Source organism: Vicugna pacos, chromosome 29 (assembly GCF_048564905.1).
Source record: "Vicugna pacos chromosome 29, VicPac4, whole genome shotgun sequence".
Classification (NCBI taxonomy): domain Eukaryota; kingdom Metazoa; phylum Chordata; class Mammalia; order Artiodactyla; family Camelidae; genus Vicugna; species Vicugna pacos.
Window position 1 is genome coordinate 4,301,863 of NC_133015.1, and position 22,590 is coordinate 4,324,452.

At 39.8% G+C, this 22,590-nt stretch overlaps 1 protein-coding gene across 2 annotated transcripts in view; it reads right to left on the minus strand.

The window, feature by feature from the left end:
- Positions 1–4,865: 4,865 nt before the first annotated feature.
- CPNE3 (copine 3) overlaps positions 4,866–22,590 on the minus strand; it is a 35,749-nt gene continuing 18,024 nt past the window's right edge. For both annotated transcript variants that reach the window (XM_015237682.3, XM_072951724.1), the window contains exons 9-16: positions 20,831–20,917; positions 19,887–19,946; positions 19,210–19,343; positions 15,375–15,429; positions 15,241–15,292; positions 11,854–11,987; positions 10,528–10,764; positions 4,866–8,637 (exon numbers count right to left, since the gene is read on the minus strand). In XM_015237682.3, coding sequence (XP_015093168.1) covers positions 8,527–8,637; positions 10,528–10,764; positions 11,854–11,987; positions 15,241–15,292; positions 15,375–15,429; positions 19,210–19,343; positions 19,887–19,946; positions 20,831–20,917 — 870 coding nt within the window. In that variant the 3' untranslated portion in view covers positions 4,866–8,526. The remainder of the gene's footprint in view (positions 8,638–10,527; positions 10,765–11,853; positions 11,988–15,240; positions 15,293–15,374; positions 15,430–19,209; positions 19,344–19,886; positions 19,947–20,830; positions 20,918–22,590) is intronic.

Below are 22,590 nucleotides of genomic sequence, written 5' to 3' on the forward strand. Positions count from 1 at the left end.
CATTCAAAAAAAAAAAAAAGAGCAGCAGAGTGAGTGGAATCTCCAAATTAAATGTGGGATTCCCCCTGTCCAGTGCTGTAGCCAGCCCCAGCCTCCTCAACTCCTCCTGTATTATTGCTGAGATTTCTGCTGAAATAATCTGGCTTTACAACACATTGAGCCCTCCAGGTCTTATTCTTCTGTACTCTCTTCACTTTCCTCAGCTGAGGATCTATAAATTCCCAGGGAGTGCTCACTCAGGTTTTCTCTTCCTTACCCAGATCCCCTCAAGAGGCAGGGTTGATTTTCCAGCATCCTGTACTCAATTTCAAGTAACACTAAGTCTCACTGCTGTTGACAGAGCCTTCCAGATGCTACTGGTGCAGAACATCCACCCAACCTCATCCCTGATTTCCCCAAAGGCATGCTTTCTCCTGCCAGTAATCCGCATTCGTGATGCAGCCCTGGTTTCCTCTTGCCAGATGTGGGTTAGCGCTGACATCCCTCCCGGCAGGACCGCCCTCCTTCACCCATCTCCTTGCCTACACAGTGTGCTCTCCAGGGAATGCAAGCTAAATCTAGCACTGGCTTAAACCAACATCATTAAGGAAGCAAAACTGTTACCCGGGTACTATTCTCTTAACACACACTAGGGCTTTTGAAAGTGACCAAGAAAAGTTCAAATGTTGAACTGCAGAAAAACAATAAATTAACTTTTAATTGTGTGGGCTCCACCACAGGATGATCCACTCATACGAACAATGAAGAACCAAACTATTTTAAAATAAGATATATTATTTTTAATATTAGGTGAGTGGAGAGGAAACAATTATCATACACACACACATACAAACAAAAAGTTGAGGCAAAAGTTAAGTCCTCCATGCTAAGGTTTCAGATAGGCTCAAAATATTAATAGCTAACATTACATGGCATTTCCTGCTCACCAGACAGTGTTCTATGTGGTGTACCTTTCTTAAGTCATTTCATCTTAACTCTATGAGGTGGTCATTATTTTTTATCATTTTCACCCTTTTCCAGATAAGGAAAATGAGACATGTAATCATTAAGTTGCCTCAGGTAACCGTGAGTGCAAAGATTTCCCAAGTTAGGATGTTGGAAAGGACTCTCACCATACTGCACAGAGCACCCTTATACTCCCTACGGATTTTACGTAAAAGCAGTGGATACAATGCAGAAAGAGAAAAACAGCCCAGGCAAGCATGGTGGGGAGGGTCTGTTTTGGGGGGTGGGGTGGTAATTAGGTTTATTAATTTATTTTTATGCTACCACTGAGCTCTACCCTCCCCTCAAGCATCTGTGGAGGGTGGGGAGGGGTTTCTGATTAAAATTCCATGAACAAGCTCCCAGTGTTCTTAGTCATGCAAGGATCTGATCACATTCTGTTTCAGGACTGAAATCCCCACATCTGCGTAAGGGATCTAGGCTTCAGGAAAGTTCAAAGCTGAGTTTCCCAGTGAGAATCTTATGCCCCTGAAGCCACATAATGAAGCCAGGCTGACTAACCACTTAAGCCACCAGAAAACCTTCTGTGAAGACTGATTCTGGGGGGTCACCAGCAGAGTGGAGCGCTTTATCTTGGCCAAGAGTCAATACTCAGATAGCAAGGAGGTCCCCAGAGACAGAGGTTGAGTTTTCCCCTGCTGTTTCCTCTTCCTTCCCCGACCACAGCTAAGCCACGTACTCTCTTCTCTGGACCCCTGACAGCCCATGTCCACTAGTCATTTGACCAGTAAACGTGTAGTCTGTTGACTAACTGGCTAATTGACGATGCACAGATACATGGACGTCCCCCCCACCCCCAGAGCTCACCTCCGTAGTCACTCGCCAAAGGTGTAATGCAGAACGGGCTGGTTAGAAGGAGGGTGCCCTGTAAAGATCTACAAAGAAGGAAGCAGAAAGTAGGGCGCCCTACTCCTTATAAACATCAAATGGTTAAAGAGGCAAAACAATGTCTCTCTATAGAAGTGATGTGTGTGTGTGTGTGTGTGTGTGTGTGTCCCAGTGTTTATTCAACAAGCACTTCCCTCTGATTCCCTGAAGCCATCTTCAAGTGTTATTTGCTCAAAATTGATTACAAAAATTACCTCTTTTCATCTGTGGCCCTCAAAACTCAGCCCAAACTATGAGCTGTTCTCTAGTCTTAAAAAATGCCCAGCTCTGCTTGCCATTGTTAGACTACATGCATTTGCTTTTGCTAACTAAAATCTAATGACTTCAAACAGTCGTGATGCTGTAGGTTGCCAGTTTGGGCTAGGTTCAGCCGGTGGTTCTTTTGGTTTTAGCTGGGCTAATTCACACTCTGTAGTCGGCTGCTGGATTGCCTGGGGGATGCTGGGCTAGGAAGTCCCGGATGGGAAAGCTTGTCTCTTATCCATGTGGTCTCCAGCCTCCAACGGGCTCCCCTGGGCCTGGAGGCTCCACAGGGTTCCAGGAGAGAGAAAGCAGAAGTCAGCAAAGCTCTTGAGGTCTGTCCTCAGAAATGGCACATAATTACTTCTGCCACATTCTACCAGCCAAGTCACAAGACCAGCCTAACTGCCAGGGGTGGAGAAATAAAATCACCTCTCGATGAGAGGACTGCAAAGTTACATTGCAGAAGAGGTGGTTACAGAGAGGGGAAAGATTGTGGCCACTTTTGCAATCCAGCTAGGACTGCCAGCTAACATATGAGACACCCAGTTAATGGAGAATTTTTTAGTATAGCTATGTCCCATGCCATATTTAGGACATGTCTCTACTAAAAAATTATCCTTTGTTTATCTGGAATTGAAATTTTACATGATGTCCTGTATTTTTATTTACTATCTGGCAACCGTACACACAGATCATGTCAAGAGTAAAAAAAAATTTTTTGTTTATCTGAAAGAGAGAAAGAACTTCGAACTTGAAATTACTTTTACAGTGGGCCAAATATTGTGTTAGCACGAGCCAAGAGCTCTAAGTATACCCACAGGAAAGGAGTAACTCGGCCCCTCTCCTAGTCTAGGAACCGTCTCAGCTTAACACTGGTATTAAATAACCCTAAAATAATATAGAACAGAGTCTGTTTCACTTCAGTTACTCATCAGATAAAAAAAAATGCTTCACAGAACAGTAACAAGAGAAGGGTCTACACTTTCCGTAATTTGGACCTCTTCCAGACTTAATGATAACTCTTTTACCTTCCTAGGAGGCATTTTAAAAATCTTTGGAAGATATTAATCATTACGCTGTCCTGGAATTTACTGTATCTAATCAGACCAAGGATACTTGAAATTCATGTTTTAAGTACCTTCCCCATACACTGTGGTAAAATTTGATGTTTTCCTCTAAGAGTTTTTACGACTGGCTTGTATTTTTCCTACTATAACTTTTGTGACTGGAATTGACAGAGCAAAGGTCAGGTAAATGTGCTTCATTAAACAGTACAACCTGACACTTCTAGACGATTCCTCCCTCTGATGAGGAAAGGGAAGCAGTGAGAGGTCGCAACCGCTCTCCTGTCCCTTGGCCCCCCCCCCGGCCATGCCCGCCCGCTGCACGCCGTGATTCCGCTGTGAGTTTACGAGGACGCTCTGCGCTGGGACTCCTGTGTAACACGGCATTCAGGACACAGTGCTTGCCGAGAGCTATTACCCAGGCTCATGGCGTGGCTTCTCGCACCCAGCTTTAAATAAATCAGTCGTTGTTGCTTATTCCAGAATCTCAGACCTGAGAGGGAATTTGGAGATTCCTACTCCATGCCCCCATTACACAAAACACAAAATCCCAAATCCCTGCGTCCAGGACCATGCCAAGCACGATGAACGACAAAGGTGATGGTCTTGCTACACGCAAGGGTCTGGCAACACCGGGGTCTGTGTCGTCACTAGGGGGGAGCCAGGTTGGGACCATTAAGGACCTGATGAGATGACAGGGGGCTAACAGATGATTTGATGCGGAGGCAGGGCTGTGGCAGGAAAAGTCCAGAATTCAGAAACTGACTAGGAATAAGAACTCAGCAAGTGTGTCATCCAACAGCCGAGTCTCTGCCTGAAGGTGGCCACCACCACCTCCCTCATCAGGGCCTCCCCAAGACAAAGCCATTGTGGCCACACCCAAGTCTGACACAGCGTCCCACCCATCTGTCCCAAAATGCAAAGACCTCCAGTTTTTCAAAACCACAACTCTGATCACATCATTCCTTTGCTTAAACCCATTCAGTGACATCCCATTATTTTTAGCCTAGGTACACACTCCCCTGATGCCCCAGATGGCCCCTTAGAATGCAAGACCCACCAACCCCTCCACCCCATCTCTCCACTCTTGCCTGACCACTTGCCTGCTCACACTTTGTAATCCAGCAGACTTAAACGTCTTTCCATTCCTAAAACATTCAACTCCATATTTGCTGTTGACTTGACAGCATTTATGAAGGTGTGAACTTTCTTCACCCAGTGAACTTTCAGGTCTCAGCTTAAACGGACCTCCTCAGGAAAGTGCCTCTCGACAGCTAGATGGTCAGGTCTCCCCCACAATATATATATTATCTCATGTCTCTACGATTATTCATTTACTATTTCCTTACTCCCCCAGCCCATTATTTCTATGAAGGCAGCAACTGGTTGCCTAGGTGACCACTGTATCCCCAAGGCTCTGTCCAATGACTACATTGTAATGGAAGCATCTTTTTTAATGTCAGGTGGGTAAACTCTCCTGTTTAACACAACTATTAGGATTTGAGCGCCATGTCTCAGTGCACTATCTAACTAAGCTGAGAACCTGCCCCTTACTGCACCCTGAGGAGTATCTTGAATGTATTCAATATCTTTGACATGAATAAATCCCATAAAATAACCCCCCACCCCAGTGTTTAATTCAGTAAAATATGGAATACAGGTCACTTCAAATACTATATTCACTTTATTTCTAACTTTTCAACTGGTAACATTTAGAGAAAGAATAAAAACCAAAAAAAGGAATTATTGTATCACATCAAGAAATAATTTTATCCAAAGGGAATTCAAGTGGAAGATACATTTAACATCAATTCATACATTAGTAACATACACTTATTATCAAGTATGACATCCGGACAAGCAAAAATCAGTCTCTCGTGACCTCAACCAAACTTCCGGCTGACCTGATGAGTCACTCCCCTGACTATCCACCACACACAGAAAGAGACGAGGAGAAACTTACTGAGGATGACTTCCCAGAAAATTTACAAAATGAAAATGGCAAAGCAGGTCAAATAAAGCGTTAAGCAGTGAGGGGGCCCTAAATTTACTCTGGAAAGGCTGCTTGAGGCACTACCCAAGTGGACAGCTGTAAATCCCTGCTCTGACTTTAAATTTTTACGATTTAAAAATTTTCAATTCTAAGCACAAGGCGACACGACAGTGCTAACTGGTATACTATCTTCTCAGTTCAGGCAGATGCAAGAAACTTTACGTCTATCCAGGGCACCGTCACCCCCACTGCATGTCTGTAGTATATCTGTTCATATGAGGTGTGAAAGTCAACTTGTTATTTTTTCTCTAAATACATTTTAAGAACTAATGGCACTTAAGATACCACTCATATGTGGAATCTAAAAAAAAAAAAAGGAAAAAGAAAAAAGAGGACACTAATGAGCTCATCTACAAAACAGAAACAGACTTGCATACATAGTAAACAATCTTATGGTTATAGGGGAAAGGGGGTGGGAAGGGATAAATTTGGGAGTCTCAGATTTGCAAATTTAACCACTATGTATAAAAATAGATAAAAAACAAATTTCTTCTGTATGGCACAGGTAACTATACTCAATATCTTGAAACAACTTTTAATGAAAAAGAGTATGAAAACAAATATATGTGTATATGCATGCATATATATATATGCATGACTGGGACAGTGTGCTGTACGCCAGAAATCAACACATTGTAACTGACTGTACTTCAATAAAAAAAAAGAAAAAAGAAAAAGAACTAACAGCACTTGAATGAAAGCCGGCATAATAGGGAAAAGGGCTATTTTAATATAAAACAATATTAAACCAGTATGTGATGAGGTGAAACGTTGAAATTGTAAGAATTTTATAAAAACGGTAATTTAGAAACTGTAAACGCTTTGATTCAAAACTGCAGAAAGGTTATCAGCGACCCTAATTTGCTGGAATCGTGGTCCTTATGAATAACAGCATCTCCTGATGACCCAGGTCAAGACTGAATAATACAAAAGCAATTTTCAAAAGGGAACAATTTTGGTTAAAATCAGAACAGAAAATTTTGAAGACCAAATCATCAATGGGACAGTGGTGTCAGCAGCACTGTTATGTGGCCGATGAGAACCATGAGTGCGCGTGACCAGCGCTTCCCAGGGGTCCTGTGCAGGGGACTCCAGCGCCACCAGGATCTGGTCAAGGAGAGTGGGGAGGAGGCCTGGAGAGCAGGGCTCTGGACCGCGCCCCAGCTTCAAACAGGAGACCTTCTATCTGTTTTACCACAGACTGAGAATATAGTAAACCAGTTTGTTAAAGGCTTCATGTGTTTAAAAAGAAAATTCTGAAAACAACAGCAACATACATATGCTGTTTCTAAGCACGGAAAGAGAATTGCAACCAGAAAATCTTAGACAAGAAAGGCTCAGACCAGGGGAAGACGCACCAGTTCTTTTTTCTCCCCTAACTGATGTCAAAGGGACGTGTCAACTAAGGAGACATGCTACAGGGTAACAGACTGCTCATTAATGCCTTCAGGTCAACAGCACACACCCAGGGGCCAGCCGGCCGAGCGGGAGGGTGGTAACGGCTCACCTGGACGAGGCAACCACGATGGCAAGCAGGTCCCCCTCTCCTCAGCCTGACCTTGGCAATGAGCTGTTTCCGAGAAGCCAAGAGCTGCTCACGGCTGAGAGCTCACGTCTTTCAGAAATTTCAGGGAACAAAAGACATGAGCTGTGGTGCATGTTTTCAACAACAGTGACAGGAATGAATGGCACAGGGTGGATCCACTGAAGGATGTGTGATGAACACACAGTTGCGAATGTTAAAGATGAGTGGCCACTATACGGATATGCACAGTACTTAGTGCACAGGTCCTCAGTAAGACGTTATTGAATCTATTCTGAACATGTAACACTTGCTAAGAATTACGTTCTAAAGGTAAAAATTAGGAAAAAAATTCTACTCTAATAAAAAGCATGTAACAACCACTCCATCCTATGCAACAGTTGGATTTTTTGTTTCTAATTACAACAGGTTTTACGCTTAATACAAAATATTCTGGGCTTAGGAAATAGCACATTATTAAAATGTCAAATGGGATTTTAATTAATAACCACTATCATGAGTTTAAAAAATCAGACTAAAAGTGTTACCGAAAAAAAAAAAGAAAAAAAGGAGAGAATATCTTAATGAATTTATACAAGTATACAAATCAATATATGGGATCTTAGCAAGGAAAGTAAAAAAAAATTTTTTTTTAATAACTAAGACTTTCATTAGTTTTAAGGAAATGGAATTCTGAATTTCTCCTTCTGTTTTGTCCTTACAGCTTTCCTAGACAAAGCAGGGCTGACCATTTTGACAAACTCCAATTAAAATAAGGTAACAACGCTCAATCTAGGACAATCTGTCATCTCTGCAGAAAAAGAATCCTGAGTGTCTCATACAGGCAGGGAAGAGTTTGCATCTGACCATGTTTATAGTATTCCATAATGAAAATAAAAGATCTAGGAAGGGAAATAAAAAGGGCTTACTTACATGAGGCTCTTTTTACGTGATGATTGTACAATTTTAAGAACTGAATGTATGCCTTCCCTTCTCATAGTATTTTTCATGAAGTCCTGTAGGAATGCATGCTGCGTTGAACTATGCATGTCTGAACTGCAGCAAAATTCAGGTACAAGTGAAGTTAGTTCTATCCCATGGAAAAGCACTAAATATAGTTATAGGAACAAATTCAATATCATCTAATTTAATTCAGTTTTTTGGGGGGGAGGGGGGAGGTAATTAGGTTTATTGATCATTATTATTTTTTTAATGGAGGCACCGGGGATTGAACCCAGGACCTCATGCATGCCAAACACACACTCTACCACTAAGCTATATCTTCCCCTCTAACACTATCTAATTCAAGAAGCTCTTGTCATCAGCTATGAACATTGGCTTATAAAACATTTATTGCCTGGAGCAAACAGTGTATACCCATCTGTAAATCCCATCATTCTAACAATTTGCGATTCTTTCAATTAACATATACTCAAAAACACCATTTTCATCCTATGAAAGCAAACAACCACCACGACAAAATCTGCTTTTCTCACACTGGTTCCTGAGCAAACAGCCTCACCGCAATTACTAGCAATCACTGAATTGACTGGGCAAAGATTAACTTAGCACTTTCCTCCCCAAAAAGCATAAAAAGAATAATCCACAGAACCAGGTTTATATCCTAAATGCTGGGGTTGGGGAAAACCAGGCAAAATGACAGATTCATGATCTGGTGTCAGAGAGGAAGCCGTCGCCCCACACAGCACAGAAGAATCCCGCTGCGGTGACCACAGACCACACAGCTCCTTTCACTGGGCAGCCGGGTTCTTGGGAGGAAGGAGTTTGTATGTGTTGAAGTAACCCACCACCTGCTGGGGGATCTCCGCCAAGACACACTGAGCAAGCGCTTCTTTGGGAGCCTGGGGAGTAATTAAAAGCAAAGTGATTTTATTAGCAACCACGTTTTTACTGCCATTTTGATAAAAGACGAGGAACACATCACCCAAGAGGAAAAAGCAGCACTTCCCGATTCCCGGGCTTGTCTCAGGGACAGTCCGTGAAACATGGAGTTAAACTAACCAGCGTCACCTGGGGGTGCTTTATTATGCTCCCTAACATTTGTCAAGTCCTTTTTTGGTGCCAGCATTTTGACATTCAATGATTTTTTTTTTTAACTTTTAAATATGGGTCTTTCATTCACTTGATATTCATTTTTCAAAAACTTTCTATTTGGAAATAATTACAAATTCATAGGAAGTTGCAAAAATAGTACAGAGTTGGGGGAGGGTATAGCTCAGTGGTAAAGTGCATGCTTAGCACGCACGAGGCCCTGGGTTAAATCCCCTGTACCGGTAAAAATAAATAAATAAATAAAAATAAACCTAATTGCAACCCCCAACCTAAAAAAAAAAAAAAAAAAAAAAAAAAAAAAACCAGTACAGAGAGATCCCATGTAACCATCACCGAGTTTCCTCTAGATGTAACATCTTACATAACTATAGTACAGCATCAAAACCAGGGAATGAACATTGACACAGTTCACAGGACTAACTCAGATTCCACCAGTTTTTACACACATTCATTTGCGTGTGTGTGTATAGTTCTGTGTAATTTTATCATCTGGTAGATCTGTGTAACCACTGTCACAATCAAGATACAGAACTGCTTCACCGCAAAGACCCCTCATATTACCACATTTTTTAATACACACCCACCCTCTACCTCCCCACCCCACCCTCACTTGGAATATTGGAACATAAAATGGCACAACTGTGCCAGAAAAGTTCAGCAGTTTCTTTAATGATTAAAATGCAACAACCAGACAGCCCAGCAGCTGCACTTCTGCATATTTATCTCAGAGAAACAAAAACACAAAAACCCGCAAACAAATGTTTATAGCAGCTTTGCGTGTAACAGGTGAACACTGGGAACAGCTGAAGATGTCCTTCAGTGGGTGAAAGGTTAAGCAAACTGGTACACCCGCATCAAGGAGTACCCTCAGCGTTAAAAAGGAATGCATTCAATGACTGGGAAGACTCTCCAGAGAATTCAGCTGGGTGGGAAGAAAGCCAGTCTCAAGGTTATACATACTGTATGATTCCATTCACATAACATTCTTTTTTTTTTTTCTGGGGTGAGGGAGGTGATTAGGTTTATTCGTTTATTTACTTTTTTTAGAGGAGGTACTGGGGATTGAACCCAGGACCTCATGCATGCTAAGCATGCGTTCTACCACTTTGTGCTACACCCTTCCCCTCCTTCACACAGCATTCTTGAAATGACAACACTACAGAAATGGAGAACATAATAGTGGTTGCCAGGGGTTAAAAAGGAAATGAATGCGGGAGGGAAGCAGGTGTGGTTATAAGAGGGCTACAGGAGGGCACCTGCTGTAATGGACCTTGACTGTATCAATGTCAGTGTCCTGGTTACGACTCCGGGCCAGAGTTGTACAAGGTGTTACCGCTGGAGTAAACTGCGTAAAACAGCCTCCCGAGAGATTTTCATCAAATCAATTTCCAGTGTGCTTAATTCATCATATATTTGCATAGAGCTTTTCTGTTGTTACACAGGTGAAGATAAAACATATTTCAAAACATTCACAACAACATCGGTTTTAACAACTTATTGTGTAAGGGTCACACAGTATACAAGCTGAAACAAAACTGCCAAATCTAGTCAAGGGTCTTCAAATGGAAAATTCACATTTTTAACCCCAGTCACCTACTCAGCTGCCTGGTTATGGGAGGGCAAAGGTCTGGGTTCAAATGCCTCCGAGTCCACAGAGAACAGCAGGGAGTGGTACTCACGTTCTGGAACTGCCGGAAAGGCACAAACTGGACGATGTCCCTGATGGCTACCTCGCCGGATGGGGAGCGGAGACTTCCGCCATCGCCATCCAGAAACTCCATGGCACTGAAGTCGGCACCTCCAACTCCAACAATGATGATGGACATTGGCAGCTTGGCAGCATTAACAATGGCTTGTCTGGTCTCATCCAGGTCTGTGATCACGCCATCGGTAATGATTAAGAGCACAAAATATTGCTGCCGGAAGAGAAGATTATGTCCACTGAGCAGGCTGAGCTCCCAAACAATAAAAGCAATGGTTAATGACATCTCCAGCTCGATGAGTCATTTAGTCTCTTTCCTGCTCATCTGCCTGGCCAGTCTCTACCCAGGAAACCATCGACAAGAAATTTTCCAAGATTCTCTGGTGACAAGGAAATTTACTGATACAAAAACTGCAGGGTCATCAAAAGTGCAACAGACCACAAAAGAGGGCTGGCATAAATAAGCAGAAGCAAGACACCTAAACGTCAAAGATTAAACTTCCAGTTAGCATGTGAATAAACCCTTTGACGTAACCGAAGTATTAAATATGTCAAAGTAACGATCGAGGGAGCAAGTGGCAACTCCGTTCTAAAAAGATCAAATATGGAAGAAGCAGAATTGTTTATCAAACTAAAATATACTGGAAAAAAGTGAATTTGGTGGGGGGAGGGGGATCTTTCAATCCTGTCATCTCTGATAAATCTTTTTAGAGAGTGATAAAGTGTTACATAAAGTTCTGACTCCATGTTTTGGGCCATTTGAGTCTAAAATGGAAATAAGGTTTATAACAGTAGCTATCACATGATGCGTGTTTTCTCTGACTCAGGCACTGTGCATGTTATGTGAATCACCTCCTCTCACACTTTGGACAACTGTATGAAGTAGTCATTCCTGCCTTATTTAAGAATACTGAAGCTGAGCGAGATGTGGTACCCAAGATCCAACAGGTAATGATTAGCTAAAGCAAGTCTCTTTAGGAAGTAATCTGCAACAGCGACTGAAGGGGTAAGTCTTCTCAAGCCTTAACTTGTAAAATCTACTTCAAAAACATGGACAACAGGCATTTTTTTAAATTTCAAAAGATAGAGAAAATACTCATGAATATAAAGGTTGTTTTGCTGTTGTGTTGTTTTTAATGATCACGAATTTAACGACAAGAGATGTTACTCCCAAGCCAAGCACGACCATGTCATTGCTTCATGCCCTGCCTCTGTATCTTGATGGACAAAATAAATAGAAAAATGGCCCTAGGAGCAACTGCCAATCCACACTCTCCCTGTCCCCTCGCGACAGGGCACTTACCGAAGCCGTCTGTTGTTGTGTGGCTGCAGCTGCAAACCTGGCCACGTGATTTATGATTGGAGAAAAATTCGTTGGTCCATAGAGTTTTATCTGAGGAAGGCAGGCCCGATATGCCTCTACAATGCCTTGGATTCCTAGACCAAAAAAAAAGCAGGATTAAAAATTCTCAAGTACAATTTAACTGTTTACTACTCACCATGCTGGCTAATTTAATTTATATACCAACATACAGTGCTTTAAACAGTCAAAAGTGCCCTATTCAGGGGTTCCTCTAAGGTATGTATTACAGAACCGCATAGCTATATTCCATCACAAAAACCTATAAACTCTACTCACCCCTGGTAGAAGGCATTTGTTTTCATCTCAGCCAAATTATTCACTAGTCTACAGTAGGACTGTTGTATTGCTTAATTTTTTTCACGTGTTCATCAATTTATTTTCTTTTTTTAAACATTTTTTATTGATTTATAATCATTTTACAATGTTGTGTCAAATTGCTTAATTTTGATAGGTTTTGGGAATAAGATTCTGATGGAAAAATAACCATGAACGAGATGCTGCCTCATACGGCTGATGAGAAGAGGTAAGGAAAAGTAACTGATAAAATGGGAAAACTTTTACATACACAGAGGTCCTAAAACCATACCAGATGGCTATAAACTTAACGTTCATTCTAGCCAAGGGTTTACTCAATAACTCACAGGGTAAGCATGGTATCTATGGGAGACTGTTTCAACTCCAAATATTCACTTCCAAGTTATTCATCGCATTTTGCTGCAGAAATACTAATTCGTTTGTTTATTGGGCATGGCTTGGGCTGGGTGTTCTGTAACGGGAGACTGGGCAGGGCCATCTGATTAACTCTGACCAGTTCATACGAATGCACATGCCTAAGAAGATGTCTTGAGAACCACTGCCTGTTTTCACCCATTCTCTTGCTCTTCCCTCTGCCAGGGGAGCAGCATATCCCAGGTGGGGGCTGTGCCTTCAGCCTGAGACCCAGAATGAGAATAAATTGAGCAGAGCAGCTGCCTGCCAACAAGTAAAGGGATTTGTAGAGCGAGCAAGAAATGACCTATTATCACTTTAAGTCACTGAGATTTAGAGATTGTTGATCACAATAGCACGACCATTGGAAAGCTGAACAGCATTCCTGATTAAGGCACTGCTGATAATCTGCCCCTGATACTCAGTGGTGTCTAGAACGTAGCTAAGATACTGAAATCCTACAAAAATTCCCCTCAGTACTTGCTAAGATTTCAAGGAAATCTTAAAAGACTTTTAATGCAAACCAAAACATTTGCTTAAAGAAATGTCCAACAGAACATAGATCCACAAAGGAGAGAAATATTTACCAGCTGTAAAAGCTTCTTCACATGACCAACCCTCTATATTAATAATTTAAAAGTGCCAGTAAAAGAGTCCTAAGCACCTTGAATTTAGGAATAAGTGGTCTTACAAAAAACCTGAGAATGCAACTAATTCACACATAGAAGTGATTTTACATGCATGAGGTCAGCAGCTCCAGTAGTAACAAAAGTAATAATACTAACACAGGCCGGCAGGGTCTTACTGAAACGATACACACTGTAGAAAAACTGAGCCCCAAACCACAGCAATAATAGTATTTTCTTCCATTTCTATCATCTAGCTTGCTCTTCAATTGACAGGTATACAAAACTATTAATGAAATATCTTCATAATTTCAATTGCCTTCAGTTTCTCAACTAAAACTGAATAGTGCCGAAATCGTTCCTTTGCACTCAGGAAGAAAGTGAGACGTGTTCTTTCTGGGCAACTGAGTTCAATGATTCATTGGGAAAAGGGGGATTAAATTTCCTTGCCTTAAAATAAGGCTGTATTTTTTTCTGTGTAGTATCTCCCTTGTCTAAAACCAAACTGATTCTTCTTTCCAGACTTTAAAGCAAAAGCGGAAAAGCTGCGCATGGTGGCAGCCCAATGATGGGCTCCTTTTAAATCAACTTCTGAAACGAATTATCCCATGCTATAAGTCATCCAAATTTACTTGCAATAAGTAAAACCCAATTACAACAATTTCCAAAAATTTGTTCCAATATCATCAGCAGCATGAAGCATGTTTCTTTTTTTTCAATTATTAAGTGAACTTTTTATTTTGAGATAATTATAGATTCACATGCAATTATAAGAAATGATACAAAGAGATTCATGGTAAAAGTATTTTGTTTTCCCTAAGGGTAACATCTGACAAAACTCTAGTAGAACATCGCAGCTAGGGTATTGACAATGACGTGGTCAATGTCAATGGACAACCAAGGATCCATCATGTTGCACTTTTAAAGCTATATTCACTTCCCTCTGGCCCCTACCCTTTCCTTAGTAACTTTTGGCATCCACTAATCTGTCATCCTGAAACGTAAAAATATTCCCAGTTTCCTATGGCTAGGGATACAAAAGGTCATAGCCTGCCACTGAAAGTGTATCAGAGAACACCGAATCAGTACGAGAAAAAGAGTTCTGGAAAAAAAAAGAAAAAGGAGAAAATCCTCAAACGAACGACCCTCGACACAAAGCTCATGCTCTTTTACTTTATGAACATTCTGTAGGAAGAGAAAGAAAGAACACCCTCTTCAGTGAAAAATCTACACATTTTATAATTATCAAAAGGACCCTTTGCAGAAAATAAGCTTATTGTCTACAGTTTTATTCCTCTGCCCTATCTCTTTTCCTCCTCCAAACTGTTCAGTCTTATATAATTCTGTGGGAGATTTGGCATTTTACGTTGATGGCTCAGTGGTGTAAAAAGGAAGAGGTACTGGAATATTTCAGAAAGAAAGAAAAAGCGGAAATGAAAACAAATGTCTGACCCCGCTTCCTACACAAAGGTAAGCTACTCTCGGAGCCCGATTCTTTGTTCCTTGAGCCACCCCATCTCCTTGCAGAGCCCTGTATAGCAAGGAATCTGATGGTGGACACTTTCTTTGTAGAGAGTAACTGCTACTCTGAGAAAAGCCTCAGAAAATCCATATACCGAATGAGTCACTGTATTGCAGGTTTATTTTAGAATCAACTTTTATGGGAAAATAAGATGATTCTTCTTATGGATCTACCCTCAAGATTAAGAATTCTTTTGTTCTATTAACCCTCAGGAGGTAGAAGGATTTAGCTTGCAATCTTTATCATCATCATTGTGATCTGCACCACCATCATCTTCACCACGCCAACCACCACCAACTTGGTGTAATTCTACTTTAAACAACAGAAAGTGCAATAATATATATATATATATATGTCACAAAAAGGAACCTACAGAGGAAGTCTGAATAGGTTTAAACCCCAGGGGGGAGAAAAGTAACAAAGACTAGTGAGGCTTTCATTTTAAAATCTTCGTGTTTATTTTTAACTTACCATTACAGTAGGGATTGGATGGATTAAAGTTCATCGGGAATTCATGTGAAACCTGTGAAAAGAGGAAAGGAAGGCTGACGAGGCCACTTTGGCTTTGCTGGGAGGCAAAGCTCTACAATGCGGGTCCCTCTTACCTGCCACTGAGGAGGCACCTGAGCTCCAAATCCAAAAGCTGGAAACATCTTATCACTGGAAAGAAAATTTGAAAACAGCAAATGATGGTTTTTCTCAAAATAGAGTTTTATCTTTATAATAAAACCAATATCAGCTTATTTTTTTCAAATTCAAAACTCTTCAAAAAATATATACAAAAACAAAGATTAGCCACAATAATCACCAGAGAGAACCAATGTTAATATTTGGCAATTCTCATTCTTAGTATTTTTCTGTGCATTGATGGAGAAAAATGTCTCTCTCTCTATATTTATTACAGTGGAGTTTATATTCATGTTTTATAACATACTCTTTTCTACCTACATACTGTATGTCATTTCACTGAATAAACATGTAAATGAATCCATAAAGTCCTAAAAAGTACGAGGTATTTCACTCGTTTACAAAAACTCATTTGGCTACAACACCCGACCTCAACAACATGAAATTATTTATGGCCTTTACTTATGCCACTCGATATGAATAGTCATTCCTTTGGTCACTGAAACATGGTGCAAATGCCACATATTACAAAACTCTCACACTTCTGCAGCAAATGTGTGAGTATTTGGCCCCAAAGGTTTACAGATAAAGGATTATGGCCCAAACAAATAACACCATGTGAGTGGCTGCTAAGGACTCCACTGGGTGGAGTTTCCTCCAACTGATGGCCACCCAATGTGCTGCCATTATAAAACACTGCAATGAATGTACTCATTTTTCTACAAAGAATATTTTTTATGTTAACTGTTAATTGCATTAAGGATAGAACCTACATCATAAATGTCACAGTATTTTTCCCAGTTGATAGTCTGTCTTTCTTTTTTTTTTTTTGTTTTTAATTTTTTTTTCCTAAATGGAAGTACTGGGGATTGAACCCAGGACCTCGTGCATGCTAAGCATGCGCTCTACCACTCGAGGTACACGCTCCCGCTTAAGCTATACCCTCCCCGTCAGCCACTTCTGAATCACACCCTAAAAGGGAGAGCACGTGCGCTCTCAGTCCCTTTGTCCTCGCCCCACTGGCTGCAGAGGATGACAATCAGAGCAGCTGCCTCGGCCCCAGGATGGACGCTGTGAGTGGTGGAACCGCCCCTCAGACCTGAACTACTCCCCTCCGGACGTGCAACACGTAAGAGACATTAACCTCTCTTTGGTCCAAACCACTTTGTTTTGGGTCTCCATTTCAGCAGTTTTGTCTACACTCTATACAGAATAGTTTCCTAACATATCCAGGTATGAGTCAGGGATCCACATTCAGTTCCTGTCCAGCTTGACAGCTGTTACAATCCTTTCCCCTAACATGTCATCCCCATCACATACTGAATTCATATACACTCTGGGGTCTATTTCAAGACAGCTTATTGTTTCTACTGGTCACGTACAAGCTCCATACTCTTAATTAATACATAATATTATACACATGAAACTTATATAATGTTATAAGTCAATAAAAAGTTAAATTATATATACATATATAGCTTTAAAACAACTTTTAATACCTGCTGGAACAAACTCCCCTTCATTTTTTTTCTGAAAAACTTCTTGGCTATTCTGATTCATTTTGCCTTTCAGAAAATTTTAAGAGTCATTTTGCCAGGGTTCCACTGCAATTCTGATTAAAATTAACTAATTCAGGGGCAAATGTTGTATTTTACACAATTATCACATCTGCTTATCTAGAATCATGGCATGTTTCCATTTAAACAAGCTTCCTTCTTTGTCCCTCAGTACAAAAATTTTGTCATTTTCCATCACTAAAGACCCTAGACCCCTCATTCATTGTCATTTTTTATTATATTATGAATTGTGGTTTTTTACCCACAATAATTTCTTCACTTGGTTATTGCTGGCTGGTAAAAAATCGTTGACTTTTTACTTTACGTTGTATCTGACCACCTTTTGGAACTTTCATTACTTTCTAATATTTTTCACTTGATTCTCTCAGGTTTGAACTCATTCCTCACAGGTCTGCTAGAATTTATGTATGAAACTGTCTTGGCTGGTGCCTTTGTGAAGAGTGGCTCCTTGACCAGCCATTTCTTTCCTTCCACGGTTGCTGGGCTACTCTGGTTCCCTGCCTCTGGGGTCAACTTTGGTCATTTACAGCTTTAAAAAAAAAAATCCTTTAATCCAGATTTTCCAATGTAATAGCATAAGATGTTACAGAATATTAACATATAATTTTTAATTTTTTTCTGAATTTATGCTTATAATCTCTATCTCATTATTAATAGTCTATACATTTCCTCTTTTTATTGGAGGTCAGTGCTGCCAGAGTTTTTCCTAAATTCTGTTGAACTTGCAAAGACTCATCTCCTCATTTAATTTATTAATTTGGTGTGTGTTTTTTTAAACTTTCCGAGTCATTGCACTCTGTGCTTACAGGAAGCACAGCACAGCACAGCTGTGAGCCAGTCAGCCCAGGCTCAGTTCTGTCATGACCAGTTACCGGCTGAGTGACCCTGGACCACTCACGTTATCCGCTACGTCTCAGTTTTGTCATCTGAAGGTGAAGATGGTAACACTACCTATCTCAGTTAAGTGTGAGGATTAGATGAATATCATATAGAAAGTATTTTAAATTTTCTCTGACATATCGTAGCTAATATGTGCAAAGAATCTCCTATTACTATTATATCTGTATTTTTTCTTCCTATTTTTTAATTTTACTTTGTTGAAAACCTATTTCACTAACAAGCAAATCTTGTTTAAAAATAAAAGCACATAAAGCCAGAAATTTTCCTCTATAAAGACAGAACCATATATATTTCTCCCATTATCTTTTATTTCTAGGTAGTCTGTTGTTACTCTAATCATTAAAGAGCATTAAAGAATTTTTTTTATCTCCTTGTGGTAAATTTCCTTTAGTCATCCTTTTGTTAAGGGGGCAGTCTGAGAATATAAGCCTGTAAACTTTGTACTTTTTATCTGAGTCTGGTTACAATTGTGTTACCTTTGAAATTTTTATTGTATTTCTAGCTATTTTCAATTGAAATACTTTACCACTCTGTTATTAAACATGTCTGTGGTTATATTTTCATTCTGGATTATATAACAAAGTGTCTTATAAAGTAATTTTTAAATTAGATTTAGTAAGTTTTGCCTGAAATTGTACTAGGCTGATATTGGAACTGACTCCTTTGCTTAAGATTTGCTTGCATTTGCCTGAAAACTTCATCTTTTTAAATGTCATAACAAATTCATGAAAAGTTCCATCAATATGGAACGTGTCAACTAAGGAGACATGCTCCTTATTTTTTATCATAAAATAACAGGCAAAAATAAGTGAAAACTGTGCCTTAACAGATCCAGAACAAAAAATTACTAATGTGGATTGTTTTTCCTATTGTTTAGTAAACCTTCAAGGGGACCTATTTAAAGTCTACCAAAATCTATCCATTGAGAATCTTTCCAAAATATTTTACAGCAATTTTGTCAAGCTAGCCTTCAGCACTTCTTGAAAGTCACCATTATGAAAATAAACTTGACAATGACTGCCAAGGAAATAGGTTAAGAAATAGTGTCTATGAGTGTTTACAGAATGTGTCGTCTGGACTTCAGTAACACAGACAACTTATCCCTAACGGGTCAACTCCAGGGAAACCGGATCAGAGAAACAAAAGCACTGTCAGCCTCAGTGAGCTGTTAAACAAGCAAGCTATACATAATGTAACTGATCACAGCCAGAGACTAGGGAGAAAGCTGCTTCTCCCCAGCACCCTGATCCCCTCAGCTACATCAGAGACCCAGCAGATGACACAGAAACTGCCCTTTCTGGGTAGCTATGGAAACAGGTATTGGAGTCATACTCACGCGTCGTAGTCTTGAACAACCAATCCCACAGACCAGATGGCAGTCAAATACTCATTAACGCCATTGGGGCTGATGTAATGAAGGGAGTCAGGAGAACGTGGGTCACCGTTGGAGCCAGTGAAGTCCACGCCCACCTGCCAAATGACAATTGAAGCCCTTACTAAAGTGATATCAAGGACACCGTGCTCAATGTCCAGGAAAACACATGTTGAATGTTGAGACGCAAAAACATTTATTCCAGAGCCTGCTTCTGCCATCTCCTACCAAGTGCCTGAACCCACGGGTTTTCCCACAGATAAACAATAAAACCCTCACCATGAAGCAACGTGCTGTTCTCATCTTTCTAGATGTCTTAAATCATGAATGATTATACCCATGACTTAGACGTAAGGCTTGGTTTTTGTGTTTGTCTGACTAATGCTTTTGATTATTTACATTAGTTCAGGGTAAGCACTGATGTGTACATATCTGCTTTCTTGCAAGAGGAACAGATCTTATCAACAAGGCCAAAAGCCTCTGGGTGACTGTTGACAACCTGTCTGAGGAGTCCACACTCAACCGACTGTGTCAATTTCACCACAAAGCCAGTCTGGCAGTAAAAGAAAGTGTATTGCAAAATGGAGGGGAAAAAAGCAACATGTTACTGCCTACTTTGAAAAACTCAGTCTGCTACTCACAGTAAAATTCAGCTGACATCCTCCCATGATATAATCAAGGAACGTGCATTCCACTGTAATCTAAAAAACAAACAGTAAACTGAAAATTAAAACTCTCCTATTACACAAGAGAAGCAGAGAGCTCTCTGGTATCTGTTTTTAACCATTTGAAAGTGAACAGTACATGATATAAACATATGATGACTATCCCTGCATGTTGCGCTTAAGGCACCCCCGCACCTTCCCGTCATGAATCAGGAAGATTTTACTTCAAGATGATTATAGCAATGATTAGAATATTAAGAGCCAAAGATGACATACACTCACTGTAAGTTTTAAGAAACTAGTAATGAGTCTAATATGTTGAGAGCTTTAGCAAGTATAATAACAAGATTAAAAAACAAAAAAACAAAAAAATCAAAAACTCCCACATGAAACGTTAGCTATCTTGATTGTGGTGGTGGTTTTATTGGTGTATATACATCTATTAAAATTCATCAAACTGTACATCTGAAATGTGTGTAGTTTTCTGTACAGGAGTCACACCACAATAAAGGTGTTTAAAAAAAAACCCCAAACTCCCGCCTGTTTGTTGTAAGAAATCTCTCAGATTTTTTTTTCCCTTCATACATAACATCTTATCTTGAAATTAGGACCAGGATAGACGTGCTGGGTCAAGCCATTTCCACTAATATGCTGCAAAAATACCAATGTGCCTCATAGGTCCTAAGATAATGAAAAACTTCAATATTCTTTGTCCTGTGCTAAAAAAGTTGTTAAACCTTGGTTGCAAAGTTACTTGAAAGATTTCTTTAAATTTCCTACTCTCTTCTTTGCCCTAAAGCCGCCCAGATGCTCATGTAATTTTCAACTGTACAAACAACATGTCTGTTTGATATACACCATATTGAAAGAAAACTTGTAATGCGACCTCATTACACTGTAAGTAGTTAAGAGCGACTAACCTCACACTGTTTCACACTGATAATCCCTGAATTCTTATAGCTTTTCTTCTTTTGCCTCTTTTTTTCATTTATGCATTCAAATTCAATCTGCAGGAAGAAAAGACAAAATGCTTATTATTACTAGTGAGATAAGAAATGTCAATGTAAATTTAAATGAATGACTCTTTTCTCTTAGAGTCAAATCACCTACTGATGTAGGTCTGTTACAAAATACAGCTTTGAAACAATTACATAGTATGTTAAATATGTGAAATGTTTATCAGTAACATTTCCAAAAAGCACTTCTCAAATTGTCTACCTTTTAAAAAAAGTTTTTTTTTCAGATTAAAAAAATTTTTTTAATTAAATTTTTTTGGGGGGAGGTAATTAGGGTTATTTATTTTTAATGGGAGTACTGAGGTTTGAACCCAGGACCTCATGCATGCTAAGCACATACTCTACCACTGAGCTATATCCACCCCTTTTAAAATTGTGTACCTTTTAAAATAGTTCCCAAGAATAAATTTTGCCTCTGGAGACCATTTCCTTACAAATGTGCCAAGTAATAAAATTTTTCTTTGTAAAAAAGGAAATAAAATATTACTCCTAGCTGTTACCTACACAAAATACAAAAACACGCTACTTAGAAAATGTTTTAAAACCTCAGAAAACAGAAACATGTGAAGCCCAACTCTATGGTAAAATATTCAGCAAAGATCATGTCTCTTCACTGGGAGTACGTATTAGAAATAGATCTAGTACATGACATCTTCTCAGTACAGGTCCTGCTCCCAGACAGATGACCGTGCTTTCCACCTCCAACCCACCTACCCACGTGGAAGGCGTGGCTCAAGCCATCCTCCTCGGTAACACCAACTCCTGTGCTAGTCTCCTCTGATCTCCATCTGTCTCCTCAAACTTCTCCAACCACATACAGCTTAGTTACATTCTTGGTTAATATTATTCTCAATTGTTTCATTTCATTAATTTTTTTTCATAGCTAGGGTATAATCACTTCTAAGTTATACCTTGAGATTCTCACTGTCCTGCCTAATAATAAGATGAAAGATGCTCAGTGAATACTGGATAAGTCACCTTTTCCGGTTAACAGAAAGCAACGTACCTACTTTAGACAGAGTCATTACTAATTTTCTAAGAGGCAAACATTAAAAAGTACATTTGATGGTGGGGAGGGTATAGCTCAGTGGCAGAGCACATGCTTGGCATGCACGAGGTCCGGGGTTCAATCCTCAGTTCCTCCACACACATACAAACCCACAAAAAAGTGTTTCAAATAAATTTTTTAAAAAACAGCTTTATTAAAAAATAAAAACTGCATTTGATACAATGATACAAAACAAAATTATATTAAACAAATTCCTTGATGCTTCAGGATCTTGCCAAAGTCTACGTCATTATCATACATATTAATTATTCACTGTTAGAGATACAGAAATGCCCTAAACAGAATGCTCATTGGTAAAAAGCTATATTACTTCATCTCATTTATTCATAGTTTTACAGAGTGTTTACCAAGTGGCAGGCACTGTCCTAGGCACTGAGAACACAGAGGTAAGACACAGCCCTGCTTTTGAAGAACAAGAGAGGGTGAAAATTCAGCTGTAAATATCCTATTTAAAGATCTTTGAAATTTTAAATGGCAGAACTAATGGAAAATAGTGAAAACATGAACAAGCCAACTAAAAGAATGAAATGCGAGGCGTTATCTGGATTGTTGCTCCTCTGATTTCAGTTTGTTATTTTCCAGAATCAGTAAATGA